This window comes from Crocodylus siamensis, chromosome 6 (assembly GCF_052110815.1).
Source record: "Crocodylus siamensis isolate JL-2025a chromosome 6, ASM5211081v1, whole genome shotgun sequence".
NCBI classification, from domain to species: Eukaryota; Metazoa; Chordata; order Crocodylia; family Crocodylidae; genus Crocodylus; species Crocodylus siamensis.
Genome location: NC_143400.1, coordinates 8,444,094 through 8,472,075, shown reverse-complemented (window position 1 = coordinate 8,472,075; position 27,982 = coordinate 8,444,094). Strand labels below are relative to the sequence as shown.

Sequence of the window (27,982 nt, the reverse complement as noted above, 5' to 3'; positions counted from 1 at the left end):
AGCCAATGGTTCCTGTTTAGTTTGGATTAAAATGAGGCATCACAGCAATTCTACCTGTAGCATTTATTTTTGTGTCACTTCAGACTCCAGCTGTAACAGGAGGCAGTTGACAAACACGGTGTGTTTTCAGAACAGTAAAACAAATTACTTTTAGTGTTTTAGAAAGATTAACTTGGATATATAAAAATAAAAGCCTGACATCCATTTCAGTCATGCAGGAGAAGCTATAAACAGGAACTGTTTCACAATTGCTCTACAACCAATAAATCCAGGCATCTGTATCTACTGCGGTGTGATGCCGTTTTCATTGTTTCCCTCTGCACACATGTGGCTGTGGCAGTCTCTCCTACCTATAGGCAAGACTGCTGCCTGCAGAGGTGGGGAAGTGAGCAAGAATTTATTTTAGAGGTCCCTGGAGCAATGAAAGAAAAACAAAATGCAAGATCTCAGGGTGTTCCTGCTGTGTAGCTTCCCCTCAGCCTATTTAGATGTTGGACTCCATGGATACTCTCTTGCGCATGATGTGTTCCAAGTGAGCCTTCTCTGAGGTATCCAAGTCAATCTTGTATTTGGCCAGGATCTTCAAGATGGGACGAAGCTTGAGCCACCACTGCTCTTTGGGGAGGCGATGGCTGGTGGGAAGAGAGAAATGGTGTATGATAAGAATCGACATGCTAGGAAGGGACCTGCTGACCCCCCAATCTTTATCACCAGACATATTTCTGGCATTGCTTGTGCGATTGGAAAAGACTTGGAGGTGTTGGCACGATGGATAAAACACTGATTGTGACCCTGGGTCTGTGGCAGATGCGGTTCTCAAGAGGAAGTAATGTGGAATGGGCAGGGACGTGTTAACTTGTATTGATCATAGAATCGTAGAAGTAGGGTTGGAAGGGACCTTGTAGATCTTCAAGTCCGACCCCCCGCCTGGGCAGGAGAAAAAACTGGGCTCAAAAATGATGTTTTGATTGTAAGGGTGGTTACAAAAAGGATAGAGCTGGACTGTTTGCAGTAGTGGTAGCTGACAGAACAAGGGAAGCTAGGTTAGATATTACAAAAAACTTTCTTAGTAGGAGAATAGGAAAGTACAGGAACAGGTTACCCAGAGAGGTGGTAAAATCTCCATCCTTGGAGGTTTTTAAAACCCAGCTAGACAAAGCCTTTCCTGGGATGATGTAGCTGGGGCTGGTCCTGCTTTGAGCAGAGGATTGGACTTGATGTGACCTCCTGAGCTCCCGTCCAACCCTCATTTTCTATGATTTGTTCCTAGGGTTTGAAGGGACCGTTCTGATCAAGTCCGACCTCCATGTAACAGCTCATGAAACCACCAGCTCTATGCCAGAGTAGGACATTAAGTAAACCCCCTCCGTGTTACTGCAAAGACTCACAGCAGTGGCCAGTCCAGTCTAGGCCTTGGAAACCTGGCTTTGTGGACTAAGGATCTCAATTAAACTAGCACCCTGTGTCCAGCAAGGTGGCTTTGGTTTCAGCCTCCACACCCTGGCTCATGTTTGGTTTTTGGCTTAGAAAGCCTCCTTTTCATGCTGACCAAGCTGTAGCTGCTCTGAGCATGTGCAGATTGTTCCTGAAGCAACAGCACTTTCACCATCCCCCTTGCAATACTCTCTTTTGCAAGGCCTTGCTGATGGGGAAACTGACCCAATGTCCAGCTGTGCCCTATCTTAACCCTGTCACCAGGTCTGCTCCTAGAGTTGTATCCTTTCCAAGACTAATTTCCTGTCCTTAGTGGGTCAGCCCAGGAAACCAGGGAGAAGAATGGGAAAACCTACTCAAAGTCTGTCTGCTCTTTGAGTTCAGCGAGCGGCTGGAAGACAAGGCTCCGTCGGCGCATGCCCAGGAGACAGGCTGAATCCGCGGTGTTCGCAAAGATGCGCCCTGCAGAGGAAGAACAGTGAGATCCACTCAGTATTTCCATCCCCCCACACGAAGAAGCAAATCACATTGGCTAAGACAGGGGCCTTAAGTCCTAAGGCCTCTGGTGGGAAGAGGCTACAGGTTTTAGGCATGTTAGTCTACAGGCAAAAGTATTAAGAACTCTTGGTAGAGGTGATATCTTTTATTAGACTAAATGGGTGCAAAAAACTTTATCTGGTGGGAGGATGCATTGTGGGCTGCTTGCAGTGGTCAACCTCTGCTCCTAGGTGGCAGAAGCACCTTTGCCTCCAGCTCTGCAGTGTTGCCAACTGGGCAATCATAGTGCTAGATCTAGCCACTTTTTGAGGGTTTGCTTGGTGAATTTCTGTTTCTGGGGACTGGCTGCACTGACTGCAAGTGCAACAGGCTCCCCCACAAGCAGCAGGAGAGAAACAACCTGCCCTTGCACCCCTCCCTGCCCCACAAAGTTCATCTGACAGGTATCTGCCAGAAGCACCGACCGTAGCACTGAGAAGCATCACCTACCATGCCGGGAGCATTCCTTGATCTTCCCAGAGATCCAGGCCACGGCCTTCGTGCCCATTTTAGTGCCAAAGTTCCTGTCGAAGGGTGTTGGGGTCCCACCCTGCCATTGTGGGAGGGGAAAAAAAGGGAGCCAATGATTTCATGTAGGCAGGGGTGTCATTTGCTGCCTCTCAAAGGCTCTGTGATCCTTCACTGACTGGATCTATTGCAGTGGGGACAGTACAACCTCCCCAGCAGCCCTGATCCCTGTCCTGTTCCTTTGAGCAGGACCCCACCAGGTGCTTTCCTTCCAGTGCTGTTCTCTCCACTGGAGCTCACAAAACCTGCTCCTGTCTTGGTGAGAAGGCAGCGCTGGAGGCAGCTTATCCCCAGAGGAGGATGCCATTGGGCAGCTGGTAGATGGCACTGAAGTGGGAGAGGAGCATGTTTTCCCCCTGCCTCACAGGAGAATCCCTCCTTTTATTAAGTAACAGCTAGGGAAGATCACAGCTGTGGTAGGTCAGATGCTCCCCATACCATCCCCAGACCCCTGATAGACTCAGCTCTGAGCACTGGGACAAAGACAGGCATTGCCCACAGCTGCTCACCATTGGAGCAATCCTGCTTATGTAGCCCAAGCTGGGACTGGGAGACCTCATGCCCTCACTGCTGGCTGTACCTGCTGCATGTGTCCCAGCACATTCTTCCTGCAGTCAAAGATGCCCTTGCCTTCCTCTGAGTACAAGTTGAAGATGAAATCCGTGGTGTAGTTGTCATTGCACTTCTCATTCCTGTGGAAGTACAACACCATCCCCCTCACTGCAGTGAGTGAGGGTACGCTAGAAACAAACCTGTCTTGCAAGTAGTAGATGAATAGGGAAGAACCAGGTATGGGGAGGAAATTCAGTAGCACAGGGATATGGTGGGACCGGAAGGAGCAACTATGATGCTGTGCCCTTTTGGAACAGCCTGCCTTTGAGATCAACTATGACTGGATTTCCTTCGTTACTGTTGTGTCCTGTAGGGAGATTTCTATAGCAAAGGTCTGAGAGGGCAGCAGGGAACGTTTCCCAAAGGGCTGAAGTGACAGATGCTCCTAAACCTCATTGAAAGACTGTCAGACTTAGGCACTGGAATCATTTGGCAGCAGAGAATGGGTCAGTTTGCCAAAGCACCTCTTGATCTTTGCCCTGGGATTCAGATGGCCTGTCTGGCTTCTCCCAATCCTGTGGCATATATGCATCCCTCTTCAGCTGCAGTTGGTTTTACATGAGGAAGAGGTTGCAAGGGACCTGCCCGGGGTTATCCATCGTACCAATGCAGAACTGGGGGTAGAACCCAGGTGTCCTGGCTCTCGGTCTAGCACTACAGCCTGAGACCCTGTCCACAGGCAGAGCAGTCCGCCAGCTGGTTACCTCAACACCAGGCCTCTCTTGACCGTGGTCTTCATCTTCTCAGTCAAGTGCTCCACGTTGATCTGTTACCAGAGGAAATGGTGGATGGTTGCTTAGACCCTCTGGAAAAAGGGCTGTGAATGCAGCTATTCAGAGTAAGAAATCAGTGCAGATCCCCTCTCCAGCGGTTTCAGTTAAGAGACCAAGCAAGCAAACTCCACTCAGTACAGTGACCCTTCTCTTGGGAGTGACCAGTGAAGAGCACTGGTGGGGAGAGAGATCGAAACCTCTGGCTCTCAAAACACCCCACCTTTAGTCACCCAAGCCTGGCCAGCAGGGGGTGCTGCGACTCCAGGTGAATCCAATCCATCCCTTTAGGATGCATTTGCCTTGTACAGGGCTGAGCACAGAGAAGGGTGTTCAGAGAAGGATCCCAGGCCCCTCGCTGCCCACTCCCCTTGGATGCATTCTCACTTGTAAGTCCCGGATAGTGAAGGGATCTTCATAGATATAGGCTGCATCAGCGCCAGCGGCCAGGCCAGCCATGGTGGCCAGGTAGCCACAGTAGCCTCCCATGGTCTCGATGATGAAGACCCGCCGCTTGGTGCCGGCTGCAGATTGCTTGATCCGATCGCAGGTCTGTGGAAGGGGAAAGGATGAAACGGAACCTCGAATGGCCTACAGTCACTTGTTCGTGGGGTGGGGGGAGGGCTTTCAGCAACACCTGGCAAAACCCTTCACTGGAGGGGAGAGACCTTCAAACCCACTGTGTCTCGTTAACCCAGAGCATGGTCCCATCGGGCTGCAAGAACAACAGGCCCTTGGGGTCCCCTGCCAGAGCTGGAACTGCTTGGGCCCCTTTCCATTCAGCCTGGCATCAGCTGGGGCCAGCGTGGAGGTTTCTTTAGCAAAGGCAAGAAGCCAAGGGCATTACCATGGTGATGGTGTTGAGGGCAGTGTCCGCGCCAATGCTGAAGTCAGAGCCAGGGACGTTGTTGGACACAGTGGCTGGAATCACACAGATAGGGATGCACAGCTCCTCGAACTTGGCCCGGCCATCTATCATCTCCAGGCTCCCGGTGAAAGCCTGCAGAGCACAGGGAGGGAGGCTGAGTGGCATGGAGCAGACCCAGGCTTCTCATTGGCGTCACGCTTCTCCCTGGAGCTCTGAGTAGAGAGCTCTTCATAATGCCAAGGGCAGTGCTGCTGAAACTTTTGAGACTCAAGGCCCCCTCCAAAGTGTCTCAAAATGTAGTGGTGTTCTCTTTGCCAACTAATTTATGAATATTATAATATGAATATAATTCTGTTATTAATTATCATGCTCTTAATTGATTCAGTCATTATAACTGCATTCACCCCACTGCCGCTGCTGCCATGGCCAGGTGGATCTGCACTATGTGTGTCTTGCAAAGCCGGGGTGGAAACCAGCGGTGGTAGGAATGCAGCCCTTGCTGGTCTGACCCTACATGGTATCTCCCAGAAGCAGGCATGCGGGGGACTTTCACCCTGCGGCAATGGCAGCGGGCAGTGGCAGTGTCATGGCACCCTTGGTAGGTTCTTGTGGCACCCTGGTCGAGAGCCACTGGCTTAATGTTTAGCAAGGCTGCAGTGGTCAGGAGTCCCAGTGTGGACCAGGACCCTGCTGTGCTAGGGGCTGCACGAGCCCAGCCAGGACCAGAAAGGGATTCTTTGACCCCCACGACAAAGAACCAAGACAATTTCTATTGTAACTTAGGGCTGGGGCAGCAGCAATCCTGTGGGAGATCCTCACACCCCTAAAGGTAGAAGGCCAGGCTCCCTTGAAGGTATCCCACACAAGCACATCTGGGTTCTCTCCAGGAACTGGAGGGCTCAGGAGCTTCATGATCTAATGCACCTTGGAAGCTGCACTAGGGAGCAGGAGGGTGTGGAGCCTGTGGGAAATCCTACCCATGGCAATGGCAAGATGGGAAGGACCCTGAGCTTGAGAAGCTGAGAAGAGGTGGAGGGAAGGGGCCCAGAAGCGATCAGCCCACTGTTAACAGCAGCCAAGTTTGTTAGTGCCCTGGTGAATCTGACTACGGGCTGTGCCCTGCTCCAGAGGAGACTCAGCAGCTGGCATGAAGAGACTCACTGCAGCCTCATCAGACTCACCTCAAAGCCCCCAATGATGATCAGCCCATGGATGCTGAAATCATTGATGGTTGCACTGATCTGCTCAAAGTATTTCTTAGGCAGGGTCCTGTTGGAAGCAGAAATACAGGAGGAGGTATCAGCTCATCCTCCTGGGACTAGGCCACCCCAAAGGCATTGGGAGCAGGACAGGTTTGCCGGGCCTGGCAGGGGTGGGCAGACAGAGGGCCCAGCATTCGCTGGGAGAAATGTAGAGCACCAGTTGTTGGTACGAGGCAGGATCTGTGAAGACCAAGCTACCTAGGGCCACAGCCTTGCTCTGTGATGTGCCTGAGGTCCCCTCATGTGACAGATCGAGCCATTGTTTCCCGCCCCCCATGCCTGCCCTACCTTTTTGTCCCAAGCTTCGATCCGCCCAGCCCAGTCCAGCCGCCAACGCCTGCCCATCCGATCTCCTCCACCTGTGGGAAGAGGAAAAGCCCATAATCTACTAGCAAAAAGGGAAAGGCAGAGAGGCTTCCACAAACAATGTGGCAGCCGTGGATACGGCTCCCAGAACCAGAGCCTGCAGACTGCCCCAAAAGAACTGCTGTGGGTTTGGGGCCAGGTAGCTGTGACAGCATGAGATGGGGCTTGATTCTCCACTGCCTCTGCCCTTGGGAAGTGTTTCCACCAGCACTGGAGAACCCGCAGGGCTTTCCCTACGGCCTGTCACGGCCAATGGAGCAGCTGCCACTGCTGCTCACCTAAAGGCACCTTTTGGGTATCGACACGGTGTCTGAGTCCACGCAGCCTGGGAGCCTTCCCTCCTCCATGTCATTCGTTCCCTGCCTTGCCGAGCTTGCCATCCCTCAAGGCAGCAGCCCTGTTGCTGGCTTCCCTGCACAGTTTAGGCTGCAGCTCAGCTCATCTATCAAGTGCTTTCCCAGCCTGGCCTGCTGACTTGACCCCTCAGTCCCCTGAGCCCTGCCTTCCGACAGCATCCTTGGTTCAAGCACCTTTTGCCCTGTAGCTGTTGCCAAGTGGAACAGCTACGCTATACCCCCGTGTCGTCAGCTCCCTGCAGCTGTCCCCTCTCCCCCCAGCACTCCTACGCTGCCAGGACCCTGCACAGGGCAGGGGGAGACCAGTGGAGGGGGAGCTGCCTTGCCCTCAGTGGTACCTTTCCTTCCGCGAGCCCCTCGAACCCGTCGTGCACTGCCAGCATCCTGTGCCCGTGGATGATCCCAATCCTGACAGTTGATCTCACAGCCGCATTCATGCCAGCAGCTGGGGCACCGACATTCAGCACAGCCAAGTTATAACCGCTCTGCAAAGGTTGGGGGGGAAGACAGACATGGGGACAATAGAAAGCCCTTGCCCAGCATTGGAAATCCCTGTCCAGGGAAGAGGCAGGCCACGTCCCACTGATGACGCATGCTGCGGTGCCTGCATGGGCACCATGTGGCAGGAGGGAACCCCAGGGTGTGATGTTGGCATAGCTCCATAGCAGGACCCTCTGGAGCTGTCCCAGGCGTTCCCCAATGGCCTGGCCCTCCCGCAGCCCCTGGCCATAGCAGTCCTCAGGGACACAAGGCTGCCTACCCCTGCTGAGAGTAAAGCTGTCAGGAGCCTGCCCCTCTGAGCGCCCAGCCCCGCTGGCAGTGCAGGGGGCCCTGAGCCAGCCCGATCCCCTCATACCTTGGTGGAGGGTGGGCGCACATGGGCCAGCAACTTGTACACGTTCCAGTTGTTCTGGAAACTCCTGCAAGGAGGAAACAGTGAAGGACTCATGACTACACAACTGGCAAAAAGCTAATGGGGCCTTGTCCTCAATCCCTGCACACAGCCCGGAGCCTGCTGTCTGGGAGTGCATTGCTTCAAACGGGATGTCTAATGAAGCCACAGATAAGACCCCATGCCCGGGCGCAAGGATCATTTCCCCAGCACCCACTTCTTAGCAGATGAGATTGTTCTCATGGCTGCCTTGGAAAATCTCCCAGTCAGGTCTCCTTAGAGAACTGTTTGTCTATCAAAGAGCGGCCTGATGATGAAGCATTGGACTGGGTCCCAGGACACCTGGGTCCTGTTCTGTTTCCACCACTGCCCTGCTGGTTGATCCTGGGCAAGTCACTTCTCCCTTTTGTGCCTCAACTCTGCCACATGGAAAGTGTGGATGATGATTCCAGTCCCGAGTGAAGGGCTGTGAGGTCAACTGATGGAGAAGGGCTGGGGATACGATATCGTCACAGAGCATATTTCAAGACCTCCAAGCTCTGGGATCATTGCAGTGCTTGCTTCAAGTAGCTGGGCACTCACCTTCCCCTCAGCTTGACGGCGTCATCAAACCGGCCCTCTTTCATCGCAGTTGTGACGTCTTTGGTCTGTTGGAAGGAAAGAAGTTGCCTGACGCACCCACCTCAGCCTAACCAGGAGCAGATCTGGGTGAAGGAATAGGGATGGCTGGTTGTGCCAAGGGCTCTCAGAGGAAACATAGCCTGAACGTGATTGATGCCTGCCTGAGTCTGCAGAGAGCTTCATACAATAGCTCCCAGAGCTGTATCATACTCTGATGCTGCCCCCAGGAGAGGTGGGGTCATGCATGGAGATGTGGCCATGAGCCAGGCGTAAAACTGCAGACTGCCTTGATTAGCCACTTGGCTAATTGGAAGCAGGAGCCCCCTGAGGTCGACAGTGCTCCCCGATTCTGGGGAGGTGGTTGGTACATTGTGAGTGGCAGCTCTTTGTTGGCTACAGGCTGCTAATCAATCCTAAAGCGAATGCTGACCTCATCCCCCACCTCTCAGTCTCATCGCTCCAGGCTGTGAGCTCTTGGGGCAGGCCTGGCCCTTCACCACACATCTATGCAGCATCTAGCGTGGCTCACACCACCGCAACACTCACCACCTGGACGCACTCCATGAGTGGCAGGCGGACAGCCTGGTTGCCGGACAGGCTAACAACGCACGCTGGGCTGTCAGGGGTCCCCTCCAGCAAGGCCATGACAGCTTCCACCCCCATCCGGCTCCCCTGAGGCAGCAGAAGAGACACAGCTTTGTTCCACACTGGATAGCTCAATCCCTCCTTGAAGTCCTTGTTCCCATTTGTGCCCCAAACACGGGGCCAGTCCTTAGTCCCCCCTCTCTTTATAGTGGCCTGGAGCTGACCTGGCACTTGCTTGACTACAAGACACAGGCTGGGTTCAGGGATTACGGGGCAAGGTTATGTAGTGTAGGCAGGAAGCCAGACGAACCCTGGGCAAATGCATCACTGAAGACCCCCACTAAGGTCCTGGGACCTCTCTCTGCTCTGGGATTCCTCCCTGGTCTCTCCATGCCAGGGAGGTCTAGGGTACAAGTTCCCCCTGGGCCATGTGCTGTGTCTGGGGGGGAAAACCCATTCATCCTAGCCCCTGGCAGACATTCCCATCCCCAGCTGCTGCCCAGAGGCGCTGAGACTTGGTGCGAGACGCAGCCTCCTTTCATCACCTAACATTGGCCGCCAAGGAGACATCCCCCAGTGCATACCAGGATGCGGTCGAAGGCGGAGGGTGTCCCGCCACGCTGCACGTGCCCGAGGATGGTGACTCTCGTGTCATAGCCCAGGCGCTTCACCACCAACTGAAGGGGAAAGACAAACATGGGAGAGTCCTTCACCTCCAGTGTTTGGGCTGGACACTGCAGGGGTGGAGATGGACCCCTCACCGGGCTTCCCTGACATGCCTTGAACCCACAGTAGATGTGGTCTGTGTGTGGGAATGGCAGCCGTGCTGAAGTTATCTGAAGCCAGGGCCTGCCCAGCCCAGCCACACAACAAGGAGACATTTAGTGGCTGACCTGAAAAGCTTGAATAAACCCATTGTTTTGGGTCGCCCCACTGTATTTCCAAGCTGTGAGACCCTCCCCTTTTCCCCTGCTGTAAAAAAGCAAATGCCATCAACGCTGACATAGAACAACATTGCTTTGAAACTAAGCCAAAGCTTTTGGCTGGATGTTGCCTTGGTTTATCTATTGCCTGAGGAACAGCAGGGAAAACTTCACCCAGCCCCACGCCTCACTGAGCAAAATCTTCCTGGGGTGTCCTCCTGAGAGGTTGCATTATCCTCATTGTGTTTGGACCTTTCTGAGTGGACCCATTTGGGGCAAACTTGGGTCCCTCTTGAAGGTGGCGGAGCAATGCTGGTTTGCCTCCACCAAGGATTTGGCCCTTTTGTTTTAGTGCCGGAGCTACCCAGTGCAGTCTGGTAAAGCATGTACATACGAGATGCATCCTGTGGGCACCCAGTAGCCCTAGGCCCCACTCACACTCTTGATGTCCTCTGAAGTGATGGCCTTCCCATGCTTGTCAATGGCACCTTCAGCCACAATGATGATGTTCAGCCGTGATCCCCGGCCTCTGGTCTGGAAAAAAAGGAAGGAGAGGGCAAGCAGATGGGGTGATGCTCTTAACACGGCAGGAAAGGTGGGAGTTATCCACCCCATACAGCGGCATGGAATAGGATACAGTAGAAATGGATGTAGTATGATGGGAAAAGGTATAGAGAAGGGTAACCAAAATGACCAGAACCTGAAGCAGTTGCCAGGCCAGAAGAGACTAAAAAGGCTAGGACTCTTCAGTTTGGAAAGGAGAAAGCTGAGGGGGGATTTGACAGAGGTCTATAAAATCATGGAGGGCGTGGTATGGACAAAGTGAACAGGGAACTCTGTTGTTCTCCAGGCTCCAGAGCACTAGAACTAGGGGGCATCCACTGAAATTAGTAGAAGAAGGGTTGCAAACTAACAAGAGAATGTACTATTTTATGTAAAGCATAATTTACTTGTGGAATTCATTGCTACAGGAGGTGGTAGAGGCATATAGCACAGCCAGGGACTAGACAAATTCACAGATGAGAACTCTGTTAAGAGCTGTTGAATGGAGTGGTTGGAGATATTTCCTTCGGCACCTCTAGGCCAGTAATAGTGGAGGACAGGGAGGGGATATCACTCTAGATATATCCAGTTTCCTCTGAAGCTGCCGCTCCTGCAGATGGGCTGCTGGGCTAGACAGGTTGACCCAGTAGGACATTTCTTATATTCCAATAAAGCCCCTGCCCTGTGTGAGCCTAGAACCTGTGAAAGAGCTGCCATCCAGCACCCTTCACTCAGGCTAAATGGAAGAAGCAATTAAATGCCCCTCTGTGCCAGGACAACTGGCTCAGTAACAGGCTGCCGCCCCAGGTACATGCTGAGCAAAGCAGAGCTAGGAGGTTCCTCCAGCGTCTGCTACAGATGCCAGAGTGAGGCAATTGCTAAGCTGCTGCCAAGAGTGTCTGAGAGGCAGTGGGGTGAAGGCTCCGCAACAGGGCAAAGCTTCTTGGAGCACAGAGCTCACTGGAGAGGCAAATGTGGGAGCTGCGAACAAGGAGACAGCCTGATCCTTGCTGTTCTTGCTGTCTGGGGCCTCTGTAGTCACACCCCGTGAACAAACAGCAAATGCCCCAAGGAAATAAGTGACCTGTATCACCTGCATCTCCTCCAAATCCCAACCATTGGTGGAGTCCTTGAACAGTTCAATAGCCAGAGCTCATCTGCACGTCTACACCAGGTCTAACCTTTCCAGGGAGGAATCTCATCCAGCAAGAAGCTGGAGCAAGGCAATGAGCTTCACCATGAGCGGGACCTGAGTGGGAATCCTGCCCCCTTACCTCAGTGAGCCTCCTGCACAAGTGATCCTCCCAGTCATCCTCAGGGGGAGACTCAGGGATGAACACCCAGTCAGCGCCGCAGGCCAGAGAAGTCACCAGAGCCAGGTAGCTAGAGGGAGAGAGGGGTCAGTGCACCAGGCAAGGCTGATGGGCAGTTGCTGGGGTTCGGGGGTCATGCAGAAGGGGAGGAGCAGTGTGGGGATGCTGGGACACTGCAGAAACACTGTTGGGTGATTAATATAAATATATATACATTTCAACTTATAAATATTAATATAAAATAATATTAATATGAAAGGCTCCGTGTCAGCCTCGATGTGACAGGAAGTGCCCCACCTCCTCGCTATACTGATTTGCATGTAGTTTGGGGGGTCAAGGCTGGGAACAGAACTCGTCCAGGCTCAGAGACCTGAGCCTGGGCATGGCAGAGCCAGCCCTGGGCACTGTGCGGTCCTCAATTCAAGGCCTATATCGAAGACCCCCAGGAGAGCCGAGACCCTGTGCCTTGGGGGCAGGCTTTCACCAGCAGCAAACCCTGACCGGGTCCATTGTGCTCCTCCAGCCTGGCTAACACAGGCTGGAGTGCAGCTGGGATTTCAACAGAGCCACATCCACACGCAGGCCGAGGATCAGGCCCATTGCCTGCCCTGGGGGGTGGATCAGGGCCTCAGCCTGGGGGCAAGGAGATGCGTAATGAGCACTGGGGTCCACACTCCCTCCAGCAGCACAGATCCAGCTAGGACCCCTGCCAGCTCCACAAGAAACACCCCTGGGGCTATGTTATCAGCTAGGGGGTGGGAGGCATGGGAGCTGGGGAGCAATAGGCCTGGTGTGTAGAGGACAGAGTACACCGGTCCTTCCTCCAAGCCAGGGGCACCTCTCTGCAGGCTGCCTCTGAGGACAGGGGGATGGCAGAAGACGGTCACTCACCCGCAGTGCCGGCCCATCACCTCTAGCACAAACGTCCGCTGGTGGCTACAAGAAATAAGAGAGCAGGGCTGGTTACAGCAGCTAGCATGGACACTGCACCACACCCACAGAGCTGGGGGCATGAGGCTCATATGCTGGGGCCAGGCCTGGGGCTGCAGGTGCCTGGGTTCTGCTGCATGACATGGACAAGTCTGTTCTCTCTGCCTCAGTTTCCCCCATGTGTTTGGCTTGTCTTGTGAGCACATGAGCTTTGGGGCTGGGCCTGGCTTTCACATATCATTTGCATAATCTTACTACTTAGCGGGAGCATCTACACTTCATTAATGCACCTTAGATTCTACACATTTAGTTTACTACTTCCTTAACAAAGGACAAACTAACTGCGCAGTACCTAAAGTTACAATGCATTAGTGCTGGCGCACAGTAGTTTTAATGACACTTACTGAGCATTAGCCTAATAACACTATATAGTAGGCTATTAGCTGCACAGTGTTATTAGGCCAATGTGCAGTAAGCACCTTGTGTAGATGCACCAATTAGTAGTAGTCATTTGTATTGCAGTCATGGTCGGAAGCTGCAGGCAGCAACTAGGACCCCAGGGTGCTTGGAGCTGTACAAACACACCACGCAAGAGATGGTCTTTGCTCCAACCGCTCACAGTACAGCGGGGCCCTGATCTCAGCTGGGCCTTCCCACAACTTCATCAGCATCATCATTGTCTTGCCAATGCATTAAATCCACCCTGGTGGACTCTTGTGCCAGCATTGGTCTCACAGCAGGATTGGGGCCCTGGACTGGGCCTGATTTTCCTTGGGCTATTGTAGTCACTAATAAAGGCAGATTTTGCTTTGTCTCCCTTAAGCCTTTGTGGTCCCTGGGCTCCGGACAGTCTTAGCTTCCACTCTGGATGCTGAGAGGGAAGATGTGAGCCCCGAGGCATTACCTCTGGGCTGTGGTAGTGATGGCATCCACGATCTCCATGATGCGGTGCAGGGCAGAGTCGGTGCCGATGGTCATGTCAGTGCCGCAGAAGTCATTGTCAATGGAACCGACCATGCCCACAATGTTTAGGAAACTGGACTTCTTCGCCTCATCCGCCGTGATGCCACCTGCAGGGAGGGACCGACAGGCCCAGGGAACATGGGAGGTGGCCAACCCAACCCTCATCTCTGCCCAACCTCCCAGCCAGCTCTTCTGGTTGCCGTTCCCACCTTCTTCCGGTGTATGCCTGGGGGTGGGAATAGGGCAGGCATGGGCAGGAGTGGCCTTAGTAGTGTAACATGCATGGACTAGCGGGTATTAAAGGGCACTGTGGGAAAGAGAACTGGTGAGAGAGGGGTCTTGGGGCCAGAGTGGGCCTCAGGGATTGCGTGTACCTAGATGAGTTTGTGTCCTGTGGGCATGACGGTGTCTCCGAGCTGTTGCGCTCATGGGCTGCAGGTTTCATCATGGAGGGAGGGAAGGGAAGGGAGCAGCCAGAACCAGCTGAGAAAGGGCAGTGCCATGTGCTATGGGCCCCAAGCTATCCTGGCAGCATCTTCCCCATCCCCAGTGCTACCTGTCTTCACCAAGTCTGCTAGCAAGCCACTCCACTCGGCCCGGAAGGTGTCAGCTCCAGTGAGGCTGCCATCGCCACCGATGACACATAGGTTAGTGATGCCTCTCTTCACCAGGTTGCGAGCAGCTTTGAGGCGGCCTTCACGTGTGCGGAAATCCTGGCACCGGGCACTCCCGATCACGGTGCCACCCTGGGGGAAGGGGGCATGAGGCAGGTCAGTGGGGAATGAGCACTTATAACTCTCCCGACCCACCCAGGGGGGCTTTGTAGACCCTGCCTGGGAGCTGATCTAGGTACAGAAGCCAATAGAAAAGTGGCATGGACAGATATGCACTGTCCTGGGGTAGCTCACATGGGCAGCGACTATAGTTTCATAGTTGTTAGGGACGGAAGGGACCTAAGCAGATCATCTAAACTGACCCCCTGCCATGGGCAGGAAAGGATGCAGGGGTCAAATGACCCCAGCTTGGTGGCTGTCTAGCCTCCTTTTGAAGACCCCCAGGGTAGGGGCAAGCACCACTTCCCTTGGAAGTTGGTTCCAGCTCCTAGCCGTCCGGACAGTGAAGTAGTGCCTCCTGATATCTAGCCTGACTATGAGAGGGCTTTCCTGCCAGCTGGTAGGGGAACAGGTAGCCAGTTTGCCTTTGCTGAACAGCTACCCCAGGATAGATGGAGACAGATGACACCGACTCCAGTGTAACTTTTACCCCTGGTTCTTTCAGCGCTCATTCTTCATCAGCTTTGGCAAAGTTCCCTAGCTCAGAGCTCATCTGTCTGCTACCACTTTACATTGACACAGTGCTGATTCCCCAACATCATCATTTACTCTGTCCGTGCTACTGTTGTGGCAGCATCAGAGCCTGCTGCAGGGTCAGTTCTGCCCTTGGGCTATCGCTGTCATGGTCTGGGTTCACTCCAGAGTCCTCCTTTATGCTCCCATGCCACAGGAGAGTCTCGAGGCCCAGACAGCAATGAATGCATGCTTTGGAGCAGATACCAGCCCTCATGTCTCTAGCATGGCCCAGTGTGAGGAGAAGGGCAAATCCTGGGTCCTGGGGTCCTTGTTTGTGAAACCCAAGTGTGGGGCCGGTCACAAGCACAGCCATTTGGCTCTCCAGTTTCTTGTTATTTTGGGCCCAGGGGCTGGAGGTACCCCACCCCCAGGGATCGGGTGACACTTGACTGCCCAAATGCTTGTCAATGACCCTGGTGGGAAAAGGTCAAGAAGTTTGACTCATTTCCCTCCTCGCAGGGACCTTTCCCTGAAATCACCCTGACATTTAAAGCTGATGGACAAGTAAACAGCTCCAGGGAGGAGGGGAGTGTGGGAGACACGAGTCTGGGTGCTGGTGAGTCCAGGGGACTCTGGTTAAGGCCACAGGGCAGCCGCATCCTCCCCTTGCCTGCCCTTCTGCGGGAACTTTGAATGCCGTTCCCACCTCTGTCCAGTGTAAGTCCAGTGGTTAGATATTAGGAAGAATGTTCTCGCTAGGAGGGTAGTAAAACACTGGAACAGGTTACCCAGAGAGACCGTGGACTCTCCATCCTTGGAGGTTTTTTAGACCCGAGTAGACAAAGTCTTGGCTGGGATGATATAGCTGAGCCTGGTCCCGCTTGGAGCAGGGAGTTGGACTAGATGTGACCTCCTGAGGTCCCTTCCCACCCTCATTTTCTATGATTCTGTGACTGTATGATCTCAAAGGGGTCAGGGACAGGGGGCACGGCCTGTTTTACACTCCTAGCTTCTTCTGGGATTTGAACTAAGACCTAAACCTTGATTCCCACAGCTGGTAGCAGTGGGGAGATGAGAAGCAGATTCAGCTTCTGATCCCACCCCCTCTCTCCAGCCCTGCCTAGTAGGTGCGGGCATGGGGGCAAAGCCAGGGCTGGTGTACCCTGTGTTCCACATGCAGTGAACAAGGGGGCTGAAACATGGTATTCCTACTGCGTGCAATCCAAGGCACAGGCCAATGCTGCTGTGACACCTCCAACCGAACAACAGTTATTCCCCCACCAACAAATGGTGCAATTTAAAATGTTCTATTTTGGGAAAATGGCATCATTCTGTTTCAATAGGGTCTTTTTTAGATTAGAGTTCATAGCATGCTGCACAATACGTTCCCAATAGAAACCGCCGTCTCTCAAGCCTGACCCCTCTCAAGCCTGGTATGTTTTGTTCTCAACGAAGAATTTCCTTCAATTATTTTTTCTCAAAATAAAATTGCAGTGAAACCATCAAGTTCCTGCAGGAGGTTTTGACTTCCACAAAACTGCAACTAAACCCCACTGAAATTCAATGAAGTTCAGTGTCTAAGTCCCTTGGGCTCCTCTGAAAACCCCTGAGCCTCAGCTGGTCTGGGTCTCTCTCTCCCTCTCCCTTTTGCCTTCTGCCGGGAAGAAGGAGATTTCTGCCAGGACTTACCAGCTGCAGCATCATTGACACACTCTCCCATGTGGCCTCCTTGATGTTGTCACCGCCATCGACCAGCCCCTGGTAACCCTAGAAGGAAACGTGAGAGGTGAGGGCAAGTCAGAAGCAGCCTCTGCTCAAGATGCTTTTGTAGGAAAGGGGCCTTTGCAACTGCAGCTCTGAGTATTAGGAAGCAGACTTGGATTAGGGTAATTTATCTCTCATGCCCGGATACCACAATGATGGGGATGTTAGAAATATGGGAGACGGCTACATATAGCAGTGGATGGATGCATATGGGAGCATATATAGAGAGACAGACTATATTTAACAGTCAACAGCAAGCTACAGTCTAAAGATAACCAGCTTTCTCCTTGCACTGACCCACTCCCACCCAGAGAGACGACTCTTCCTATCCAAAGTCAGGTCCAAAGCTGGAGACTGGAGCTAACAAAGCACGGTTAATGCTGGTCTCTTCATTTGAGGTAGCATATCCTGAACTCCAGAACATCACCATGAGTCTGAATCAGCATTTGGGAGTCTTGGCCTCAAGTGACCTCTTGCTTTCCTGTTGGCTTTGTCACTGGATGCAGGATGGTGCTTGGAGGATCTTTCTGGGACATGTGGTCCCTGGGGCTGGTGCAGAGTGAATCTATTCATCTTTCCCAGTGGGTGAAGGAAGGTCCTTCTGGGTCCATGTCTCTTCTTCTCACATCCTGCCACAACAATGGATATTTCCAGTACTAAGTGCATAATATGACCTGGGCCCTGGCAAGATGTTCCATGGTGCATGGTTCCTACAGGTGCTGCCAGACCAACAGATATGCCCTGGCCTGCATTTCACTGCCGCCCCATGCATCTTGGTCAGGAGAGGAGCACCGCTTCCATGTGATGTCTTTTGATCTGCGCCCCCATCAGTGGCTTCTGGTCCTTCAGGCTGGGGAGTCCAAGACAGTTGGGGGTGAAGCAACCACCTTCCTGGCGTGCTGAGGGCTGCAGTAGCTGGCATTACCTGAACCACAGTAGCCCAATGGGCCACTAATCTTTGGAGGTCCCTTGACCTGCAGTTCCAGTTCCTAGGTGGAGGTGGGTTAGAGACTAAATGCAGTGGGGTATGTGAAGCGCCCAGTGAACCCTCTTGCAGTTTCACGGGCTGCTGCCCCTTGCTGTGGGGTTTCCTTGCTGTCCTGTGCAATGCTATTCCAGGATGCAGCCCCAGAGAGGGGCCGGGCTACTGGCCAGGGGGCAGAGAGGGGAGAACCCGCTTCAGCAGGAAGCGAGCGTACCAACCTCATGAACGAAGTACACCTTGGCGCCTGTGTAGATGCCCACTCGGACCACGGCCCGGACAGCTGCATTCATGCCTGGAGGGAGAGAGAGACAGAGAAATGAGTCTCACCCGGGAGCAGCAGGCTGGGGCATGCGGGATGGGCCACCTGCTTGCCCACAGGGCTAGGGCTGTGCCGGGAGCTGCACCAGAGGCTCAGAGCAGCCCCAGCTGGTTCTGAACCCTGGGGACAGAGGCATGGCTGGTGACCCCAGCTGAAGACCAGGGGCCTCTCCCTGTGCCCCAAGTCCCCTCACTGGTCTTAGCATCAGGGAGATAGGGTTTGAATCCCCACAGGCTATGGAGGGTCCTGTTTCTACGGCGACTGCTCTACCCACTAGACTCCCCTGCACTGCCCAGAGCACTGCTGGCGCTCACCAGGGGACTCCGCACTCCATGTCCCAAGGGGATGGAGATGCCTGCTTGGCAGATGTGCTTCTGCTGCCTTCCCCCCCACTGTGGGAGCTCCCACCCAGCTTCTGGGCTCCTTGCATGGCCCTAGAGGCACCTTTCCCCTCTGGACCTCAGCCCCCAGCCCCATGTCTCTGTATCGCTTCTTGGGACCTATTTTTTAGCTGCTGCAATGCCTAAGTGGGGGTCAGGTTGGATTTTGCACTAAGTGACAAGCTCACGGTCACAGAGGGAGTCAGTGGCAGGCTGTGAACCAAAGTCTCTTAGGCCCCAATCCAGGGCCCCATTCCCTGGCCAGGACACACCGGCCGTGGTGCTTGTTATGCTGGCAGCGCTCAGCCTCACCGTCCATGCAGCCCTGGTGCCCATTGACTGGGTAGGGGAAGTATCTCTGTTCCAAAGGCTGTGCCAGGAGAGCTGATCCAAACAGCTCCACAGCTTTGGGGCAAGAGGCGGTTTGCCCGGGGATGTGGCCTCACAGCAGGCACCTGAAGGAGCTGCCTGGGACTGTACAGAGTGACGTCCCGGCTGGGCTGGGCTCAGAGGGATCCTAGGTGAGAGGATCCCACAGAAGCCGCGAGCATCAGAGCAGACCCATGACTTAGAGCAGAGCACGGACCAGGCCTGGGCACATCAGACCTGGGCCGAGCCCTTGTGTGACTTCATCCCCAATGCCATTACGGGTAGAACCCAGGCATGTGGCCGACTCTCCGCTTGGCAGCCTTCTCCACGCCAGATCAGGGTCCCAGCCGGCAAAGCCAGGTGGAGAGCGGGCTTTGCCCCTCATGCATAGTAGCGTGGGAGAGATGGGAGGGTGCCCCTCTGTGCTAGGGGCTGTTGGGGATTCAGGCCTGTCTCAGAGCCTCAGCAGACAAGAGAGGCAAAGCATGGGAGGGGACAGAGAAGAGAAGGGACCTGCCCAAGGTTCATGGCAGGTCAGTGGCAGGGCTGAGACTAGGCCCCATGTCTGCAGGGGCCGGCTGGCTGCACAGAGCAGGGGACAAGGAGGAATCCACCCCCTGGTGTCCTCTCTGCAGCCTCTGTTCCCTGCGCTTTGCTCAGGGGCAACAACAGCCCACCCCAAAACCTCCCTCTGCCTCTCACGGGGGTGTCTCAGAGCCCCCAGCCTCTGCCCATAACCCAGCCCTGCCTTGCTCCCCGCTCATGCCGGTGGCTCCAACACGACACAGTCCCTGCATCTGATCCTGGGCATGACTTTCACGTTTTATTTTTGAGGCACTGACCTTTACCAGCAAGTGCCTGTAATGCTCCTTGATGCCCAGCCTGCCTGCAGATACCCTGCCAGGGAGGTAACCCAAGCCCCTGCCTGCCCAGGAAGCCTCCCCCCACCTCATGCTCATGTGACTGTCTCAAGGAGAGGCTGCAGCCACAGCTGCCAGCCTGTTGCATCGTTAGGACAAGAGCTCATTAGGCTGGAGGGTGATGGGGAGAAGTCCAGCTAACAACCAGCCTCATCTCAACTCCTCAAACGGCTGCTGAGGGAACAGCAGGGGAATGCAGAGATTAATCCATGAAATCTAGGAGTGGAAGGATGTTGATGGATCTTTTGGCTCAGCCCCTGCACTGAAGCAGGCTCCAGTATATCCAGGCCATTTCTGACCTGCTCAAGGCCTGGAGAAACAGAGGCATCAGGATGGACAAGGGACCCGGCCAAGGTTACACAGTAGGGCAGTGTCAGAGAGAGGAACAGGCCCTGCACTGTCTCCCACAGGGCTGGCAGCTTGGTTCAAATCAGATAGCCAGTCAGAAGGCACCCTGAGTCCTGAACTCTGGCTGAATCCTCAACCCACGGAGGGGATCCAGAAGAGGCAGTCATGCCCAGCGGATTCAGACAGGAGGTGGCTGCTTGAGCTCCGCCCCTGCAGTGTTGGGCTCTAGACTGGGCATCCTTCCAGCTCGACCACCGGCCATGCAAAGAACAGCAGGGTCCATTCCTGGCTCCCAGTTTCCCAGTCTCCTCACCTGCCTTTCCCACTGGAGCCCTGCTCCAAAGGACCTCTAGCCTAGATCCCCCCTGGCTGCACCATCAGCTGCTCTCAGCTTGCTTAGGGGCTCTCTTCGGCTTGCCACGTGTGCAGCTCCACCAGTTGGTGCCCCACACTGGTTCAGCCTGGTGCCTTGGGTGGTGGCTTCTGCTGTGCGAGCTGTCACTGCACCAAGGGGTGTTTAAGGCTCCATCATTTAAGCTTGGAGACAAGGGAGTGAGCTGGCCCCTCTGCTTCAGCAAGGTCTGCCAGTGCCCACTGAGCCCCGATGGGCTGGCTGGCAGGTGTTACGACTGCAGGGGAGGGCACGTTTCCTTCCTGGGACTCTTCATCTCAGAGCTGCTCATCTTGCACCCCCAGGCAGTGGGGCACTGGGAACCTGCATGCAGTGCCCAGAGTGGCCCTTCCAAGGTGACCAGCTCCAGGGCTCTCACCTCCCTCATTTCTGTCCTGCAGCAGTGTGGCTTCAAGGTGGGAGCCTCAATTCTGTTTGCCAAGGCTGCTGGAGCACTACCGAGACTCCAGGCTCTTTCTGCAAAATGGCGCCAACAGCTCCCAGCTCTTGCCAAGTGCTCCAACCTGTCTCATCTACTTCGTGCTGTCTCAGGGGGCTCTTTGGCCAATGCCCGGTTTGCTTTGTACTTCTACTGAGGAGGTCCTGGAGCCCATCTCAGCCTCTCTGCAGTTACGCAGGGAACTTCTCCATGCTTCAGTGCAATGTGCAGTAGCTTTCATGCATCTAGATATGCATGGAGCCTGCGTTCATCTCCAGTGTTAACAGCCATCTCTGGGCAGCTCACTCACCCGCTCTGTGCACGTAGCAGGCCCCATCTGCATCTCTCCAGAGTCTCCTCCAACTGGGTAGTGACGTTGCCATCTTGCTTTACCTCGTGCCTTATATACACATCCTGGCAGGCTACCCCAAGCTATCGCCCTTGCTCCCCTGGCTCGACAGACCCCAGAGGCCCTCCACTGCTCCCCGCTTCTTTCTGTTGAGGGCTGGGTAGCCTGTCTGTGCTTTCCTGCCCCTTCTGCCTACCAGAGGGGCAATATCCCAGGGCCACCTTGCAGAAGAACCACACACAGTTGAACGCTGAACAACCACACTCGAATCCATCACATGCCAATCCACCGCCTGTTGCTGCACGTTGCTTCTGCAGGGCAGGTTTCTGCCTTCTCTTCGAGTCTTGTGAAGAATTCTTGTTTCAGTAGAAAATCTCTCACGATTTGGGACAAAAAACCAAAACAAAACAAAAAACCCACCACTTCCAAAATCCTTCCCAGCAATAAAGTACTTGAAAATGCCATCCTCTATTTGGAAGGGTATTGGTCAACTCCGTGTTTTCAGAACTACGTAGTGATCCATGCTAGAAAGTGCTGCTTTTGAGTTCAACTACCGTATTTACTCATATACTACACGCCTCCAAATAAGACACATGCCTTCTTTGGGGAAGACAGAATGAAGACAAAAAGATGTAAGCAGAGCACCCCGAGGATGACAAGGTTGAACGGTCACAAACTCCTCCATGACTGTTTCAGGCTGGACAAAAGGAAGAACTTTACTGTCGGAGGCCCCAAGGCCTGGAATAGCCTGCCGCCGGAGGTGGTTCAAGCACCTACTTTGAATGCCTTCAAGAAATATTTGGATGCTTTTCTTGCTGGGATCCTACGATCCCTGCTGACTTCCTGCCCTGGGGGACTCAGTGATCTTCTGAGGTCCTTTCCTTTTAACCAAACTGCTTTGAATCAATGTCCTGGTGCAAGACACATGCTAATTTTCAATTTTTAATTTTTGAGGAGAAAAGTGAGCATGGTATGTGAATAAATAAGGTACATTTTAAAGCCAACCAATGAATGCAGATTAAAATGTGCATATTTTAAAATGCTAATGTGCATAAATATATAAAAACCCATTTTTTTAATTTATTGTTTAGCCACATTTGAAGTGTTTCAATATTATAGCGGTGCAACTTTTAATGATGCCTACTTTTTTGGGGGAGTGTTCTGCTTTATATATCTTCCCCTCTGAAACAAAGCCCCTGAAATGAGATGCCCCCTTTCAGTTTATAACACACTTGTGGTGCCATCCTGTGGCATAAAGCCCTCCACTGCTCCCCCAGAGGGGGTTAAACTCCTGACCATCTGAGCTAAGTAGGAATCTGATCTAAACTAACACCCTGTGATGCTTATCATGAGTCCTGGTCTAATTAGTATTCTCCAGATCCCAGCTGCTGGAGCCACGTGATTATGTGGGAATTCCCTTGCCCTTTCTAACCAGATATTTCTAGCTCTGGTTACAGCTTAAAAACAGGACCCTGTAAAGGCTCCAAATGCTAAAAGGCAAATTAAAAAGAACCCAGAATGCCCTGGGGTTTTTATCTCAGGACTTCTAAGGCAATTTTAGGATTTTCAAGGGCTGGATGCATGACTTAGAGCACTGGAGGAATAGTGGATTCAAGACTGGAGTTCTTCAAAAGATTAGGACTGGATTTCCCCAAATGCTTTTTGCCAACGTATTTCTAGGGCAAGCACAAAAGCAACTGAAGGTTTTCAGATGCTCAGCTAAGCGAGACGTTCAATGAGTGAGAGTCTCAGGACCATGGTTGTTCCACTTCCACCCACCAAAAAGGATCGAGGCCCCCAGAAACCCACGGCAGCCACAGACCGACTCTTCACCAAGCAAACAAACTCCAAATGCAAACTCAGCCTGTGGACATGGCCTCTTACCCTGGGCATCTCCTCCTGAGGTCAGCACGGCGATGGCCTTCCCGGTCCCCAGGCTGTACGCATGCTCGCTTCTTTCCTGTGGCTGCATCTTTTTCTTAGCTGGAAAACAAGAGTAGATCTAATAGCACTGAGGCGTAGCAGCCCCTTCTTGGTGCCTCCCGCCCGCCTGCCGGCCGTGCTGCCTCTGAGCTCAGATGCGCCTCGTGCAGCCGGCGCTATCGCCTTTCGATGTGCCTCCCTGCAGCGAATGACAAGCCAAAATGTCACTGCCTTGTGCAGTGTCAGCCACACCTAAATCGGGATGTGTGTATGGGCAGAGGGCTCAGCGCGCCTGATGGGACGCGGCAGCAGGCCATATGCCAGGGCATTTCAAGTTCTTTTACACACCACTGCCCTGCAGAGCCACTCCCTGGGAGTGAACGCTGCAACGCACAATAACCAGGACCCCACACAATAACCAGATGGCAGAACCTAATATCACCCCCGTTGATATTGTCCTCGAATGCTCCTAACTGCTGAAAGCAGCATGCACCTACCACTAGCTGCCTTTGATCCAAATTCCTGCAGTCCAACAGACAGGGTTTTGCAAATCCAAACAGAAGCACTGATTAGCAGTCCTGCCCAGGCCATTAGCTGGGGAGTGGAAAAAGCCTTCCAGCTCTGCTATTGATTTGCTGAGCGACTTCGCGGGCACTGCCCTCTGCCTCAGTTTCCCTGTTCCTAAAGCACAGATCACGGTCCAGACTCATGCAGTGAAATGAATCGATGAAAGCAGCTGCACCAGGCCAGATTAGGATCAATCAAAAATGAAGGTGAATGACATTTCTATTCATTTCCAGACCCGTTTTTATAGTTGCTGTGAAGACGACCTTCAGGGAATTAAGAATCAGGCCCTTTTTACCGAAAGGGGAATTTTCAGGCAGCTTTTTAAGGTTTTGTCTCAAAGAAATGATGGTCTAACATTAATAGAAGTTAATAGAAATGTCGTCAGATTTTTTTTTCTCTCCAGTGAAACCTTTCCTGAGCATTTCTCTGCAGCGTTGGCCCCCAGAACCATGGAAGTGCTGGATGCGAGAATGAGGAAGGGCAGCTGTCCAGAAAGGGGCTTGGAACAGAAGTGAAACTGGGCCAACTCTTTCTACCCCAAGGTGAGACATCTGTAGAAACACCAGGAATGGGGACGGTTACTGCTGGTGTTGCACTGACTCAGACAAAAGCAGGACCCTGTCATGCCAGGCGCTGTACCAACATATGGCGAAACATGGTTCCTGCCATGGAGAGCTTTCAGGCTAAGCACTTTGATGCTAGGTTAGCTGCATTCAAGGGTGGCTGTGCTTTCCCTGTAGTGAAAGCCGTACAGCTTTTGGCCAGGGACAGGGTCTCCGTCTGAGAGCAATGAAACCCGAACTTGGCTGAGATGCTGCTTGCTGTGCTCAGAAAGCTTTGCCAAGGGTGTCCCCTGTTGTACCAGGTGGGAAGTTCTGCAGAACAGTAGGGATTTTTTTGAATGAGGGTTAGAGATCAAAGGGGAAAGATAAACCTGGCCACGCAGGCACCAGCCTGGCATTAACTGCAAGGGGGTCTTGCTCATGCCATCCCCAAGACACCGCCAACATGGGACACCCTCATGCTGCCTCCTGCCTGGGCTCCGTGGAGTCCCAAGTCCCACCGACACATCAACATCTTCAGGGAAGAAGCAGGAACAGATCCATGAGTGCTGGTCCCTCCACCCCAGCCCCACATCAGGGGGCCTGATGTTGAGGTGACAAACGGAGCTAAACAGCAAGTTCTCTTGGGCATGGTCTAAGACATAGGTTTTGCACCGTGGAGCTGGGTATCGGTTCCCCCTCCCCAACCCAGTTCAGCCTGAGGTGCTGCTCTAGTTCCAATGAAATGCTTCCCTGCTGCCCCATGTTACCGACAGCTGCATCTTGCCATCACAGAGGCATTCCCCGTCCCGGCGAGGCATGGGGAGAGAGAACCAAGATACTAAGTAATGCGCCTGAGGTCACTCTGGGAGTATGTGGCAGAGGGAACTTGAACCTGGCTGCCCCAAGCCTTAGGTTAGTGTCCTAACCATTGGACTATCCTTCCCATGCCTAGCAAAAGCCCAAGTGTAGTGCCAGTGAGGAATGGAGATCTGGGTCTCCCAGCCTGGCCAGGAACAGGGAGGGTGGATGCAAAGCTCCTTGGCCCCCACACAAAGCTCTGGCATGAGGACAGACCCACACGTCTGTGCATACAAAGCACCTCCCCGTCCTCTCTGCCCACCCAGCCTGAACTGGGGGCGATGCTGCAGCTGAGGCAAGGTGCAGGGAGAAACTGCCTCTGTGGCCTCATCTGTGCAGAGGCAGTGCTTTCCCACCAGGTCTTTTGGTGGCAGTCGCCACCACTAAGCTGCTAGGCTGCACCCCAGCAAGACGCCAGCTCCAGAAGGACCCCGGGAGCCAGCAGAAGACAGGAGAGCATCTGCACATCTTCTGGCTGCAGCCCGGCGCCTCTGCGCTCGCCTCTTACCATCCCAGCCGTCTCTATACAAAGGGGCTTCACTGCTTCTGCAGAGCCTGAAAAGTGGTTGGCACCTCTGTCTGCTCTGTAAGGCCTGCAGCTGTCTCCGAATCAAAGACCCTTTAAACTCTGCCCTCGATGCCATCCAGGGGAATGGCAGTACTTGGGGACCAAAGGGAAGGAGACGGATAAGGGCTGTCCCAAGGCAAAAGAAAGAGGGCAGCCCAGAGGACCCCTTGGGAGCAACTCCAGCAGCACCCTGAGCTGCTTAGAGGAACATCCAGGGGAGTGACTGACATCTGCCTTGTGCCCCTGCTGCCGGGAGGGTGGAGGGCTAGGCTGAGGAAACTTGAGGGCACATTTGTCTTCCCTTCAGAAGCTGGCTGGAGACAAATTGATGCCTTCTTCACCCAGGGCCAGACCTGGGCTCTGCCAGCTCCTGGCTCCATCCTGTCCCATATGTCTGACGCCCTCAGAAATCAGACCGGGGCAAGGGCAGCACCATGGAGGCAGCCAACAACCCAGAAAGAGATGGGGCAAGCTTGGGGCTTATGACCTACAGCTGCACCTTGCTGAAGGCTCTCTACCCTCCAAAATGCCATGGTTGGCCAGGCACCTCTAGTGCCTTCCTACCCTTCAGGCCAAGCCCTCTGCCCCATACAGCGTCAGTCTGCCCCCACAAGCTTTCTCTCCCCTGCATGGAGCATGGGTTGTGATGCCGCTAGAAGCCCGTGCCTTTGTTCTTTGTGATGGTCCTTCTCATGCATATCCCACCCCCTGAAGCCAGATGGAGGTTTCTTCAGCCCACAGCCCTGCTATGCTGGCAGCAATGGGGTATCGAGCCTTGCTGAATCAAGGCTTAAGTGACTTGCCCAAGGTCAGAGAAGGTGCTTATGTGACAGAGCTGGGAACCTCTCGAGTCTCAGTCCAGCGTCTTAGCCACAAGGAGCACAGGACTGGGTCATCCAGTCTGTCGCTGCAGGCAGCAGCCTTGTCTAACCCCTCTCGTAACTGAGACCGTCCTCCTCGCTCTTGTTCTGCTCCGAGAAGGCTCTGCCTGTATCCCAACTGTCCCCCAAACATCTGGATCATTCTACATCCCACATCTGGGCAACGACCAGCTATTGCTCAGAGACTGCACTGTATCGTTTGACATGCCCTGGGGTTCACTTAGCAGCTGCAGCATCAGGATCAATAGCGCCTCCCTGGGCTTCAATCGGGACAGTCCGTGAACCCCCTTGGGCCCAGTCCCAGGCCTCCGCAGCAGTGCCAGCAGGCTTTCCTTCCCAGCATGGGGACTCCTGGCATCCTGAGCCAGCTGTAGATGCCCAGAGTACCCAGTCGGAGAGAGCTGGGGTAACACCGGCCTGCTGAATCATCGGCCCAGTCTCAGCGTGGCACGGGACCCTTGGTGTTCACTGCTAGGCATTTGTTGGCAAAGTGTCCGTCTCACTGGGGCTTGGGTGATGGGGAGCAGAAGGCCGTTGCTCCAGCCTCCTTCTAGGGGCATGCCAGAGCTCTCTCAGTGCTTATCACTCTGAACAGCCTCCTGAAACAGCATTCACCTTGGCAGTCCTGCACGGCGTACTTTCCCCGATCTTGCTGCCTGACATTCCCACGCTTGAGACCCTTCTCTTCCACACCCTGCTGAAATCCCCACCCCTCCAGCCTACTTGTGATCCCTTCCACCTAAGAGCCAGGCACACCATGCCTTCTAATGCACCATTCATAGGCTTAGTCCCAGCTCCAGGGACTTTGTCTTGCTCACTCTCCATACAGTCCAGCATCCTCTGAAATATCTGCCCATGCATCCATTTGAAGAACCATTTCCCACACTAGATTTGCCCTGCTGTTGCTCCTGCTGGCCCCAACTTGCATCCCCAAATACCCAACCTCTTCATGTACCTGCTGCCTCCCGTCGTGCACTGTACATGCACACTTGCATCCTGGCCAGAACCCCCTGGTTCCACTCACTAAGAGCTAGAACTGAGGACAGGCTGGAGCTCCCATGGCTGGGTGTATTTCAGGCGATCGGTCGCCCCATTGAAATCAAGAGGGCGATCGCTGGCAGGATCCAGGTTGTGCACAGCCAGATGCTTTCAATGCTCTGCCCATCCCCACTCACCTGGCAACTCTTTCCTTTTCTGGGAAAACGGGAAGAAGGTGAAGAAAAAGAAAACGGCAGCAAAAGTGAGCGACACAGAAAGGAAGAGTTTGGACCAAAGGAGTATGAGGTTCAGGGGAGCCCACATGACCAGAAGGGGCCAGCTCTCCAGCCTGGTATTTATAGACATGAGATCAGCCCGCTGCAGCAGCTGCCTCTGTCTTCCTGCTGCCTCATTGGCAGATATAAAGGGCATGGCCTTACCTTGAAAGGGTTGAGTTGGATTGCCTTGCAAATTGATTTTAAAGGAACAGGGCCTGAGGCCCTATGCTTAAGGCCTCTAGGTGCCAGTTTGCCAGCACAAAAATGCCATATGCTAGATAGCAACACATCCTGGCCTGAATCCCCTCCCTGCCAAGGACCTCCCTGG

At 53.8% G+C, this 27,982-nt stretch overlaps 1 protein-coding gene across 1 annotated transcript; it reads right to left on the bottom strand.

The window, feature by feature from the left end:
* Positions 1-48: 48 nt before the first annotated feature.
* PFKM (phosphofructokinase, muscle) lies at positions 49-27,757 on the bottom strand. The gene is made up of 23 exons (XM_090050720.1): positions 27,574-27,757; positions 22,941-23,039; positions 17,760-17,833; positions 16,482-16,559; positions 14,060-14,249; positions 13,445-13,610; positions 12,502-12,546; positions 11,572-11,680; positions 10,193-10,288; positions 9,416-9,508; positions 8,793-8,918; positions 8,208-8,272; positions 7,590-7,653; positions 7,072-7,218; positions 6,300-6,370; positions 5,931-6,018; positions 4,729-4,881; positions 4,269-4,433; positions 3,816-3,877; positions 3,080-3,191; positions 2,422-2,521; positions 1,791-1,896; positions 49-632 (listed from the first exon to the last, which is right to left on the bottom strand). Exons 1-23 carry the CDS (start codon positions 27,740-27,742, stop codon positions 485-487), a joined length of 2,526 nt encoding a protein of 841 aa, XP_089906846.1. The 5' UTR covers positions 27,743-27,757; the 3' UTR covers positions 49-484.
* Between the last annotated feature and the right edge of the window lie 225 nt (positions 27,758-27,982).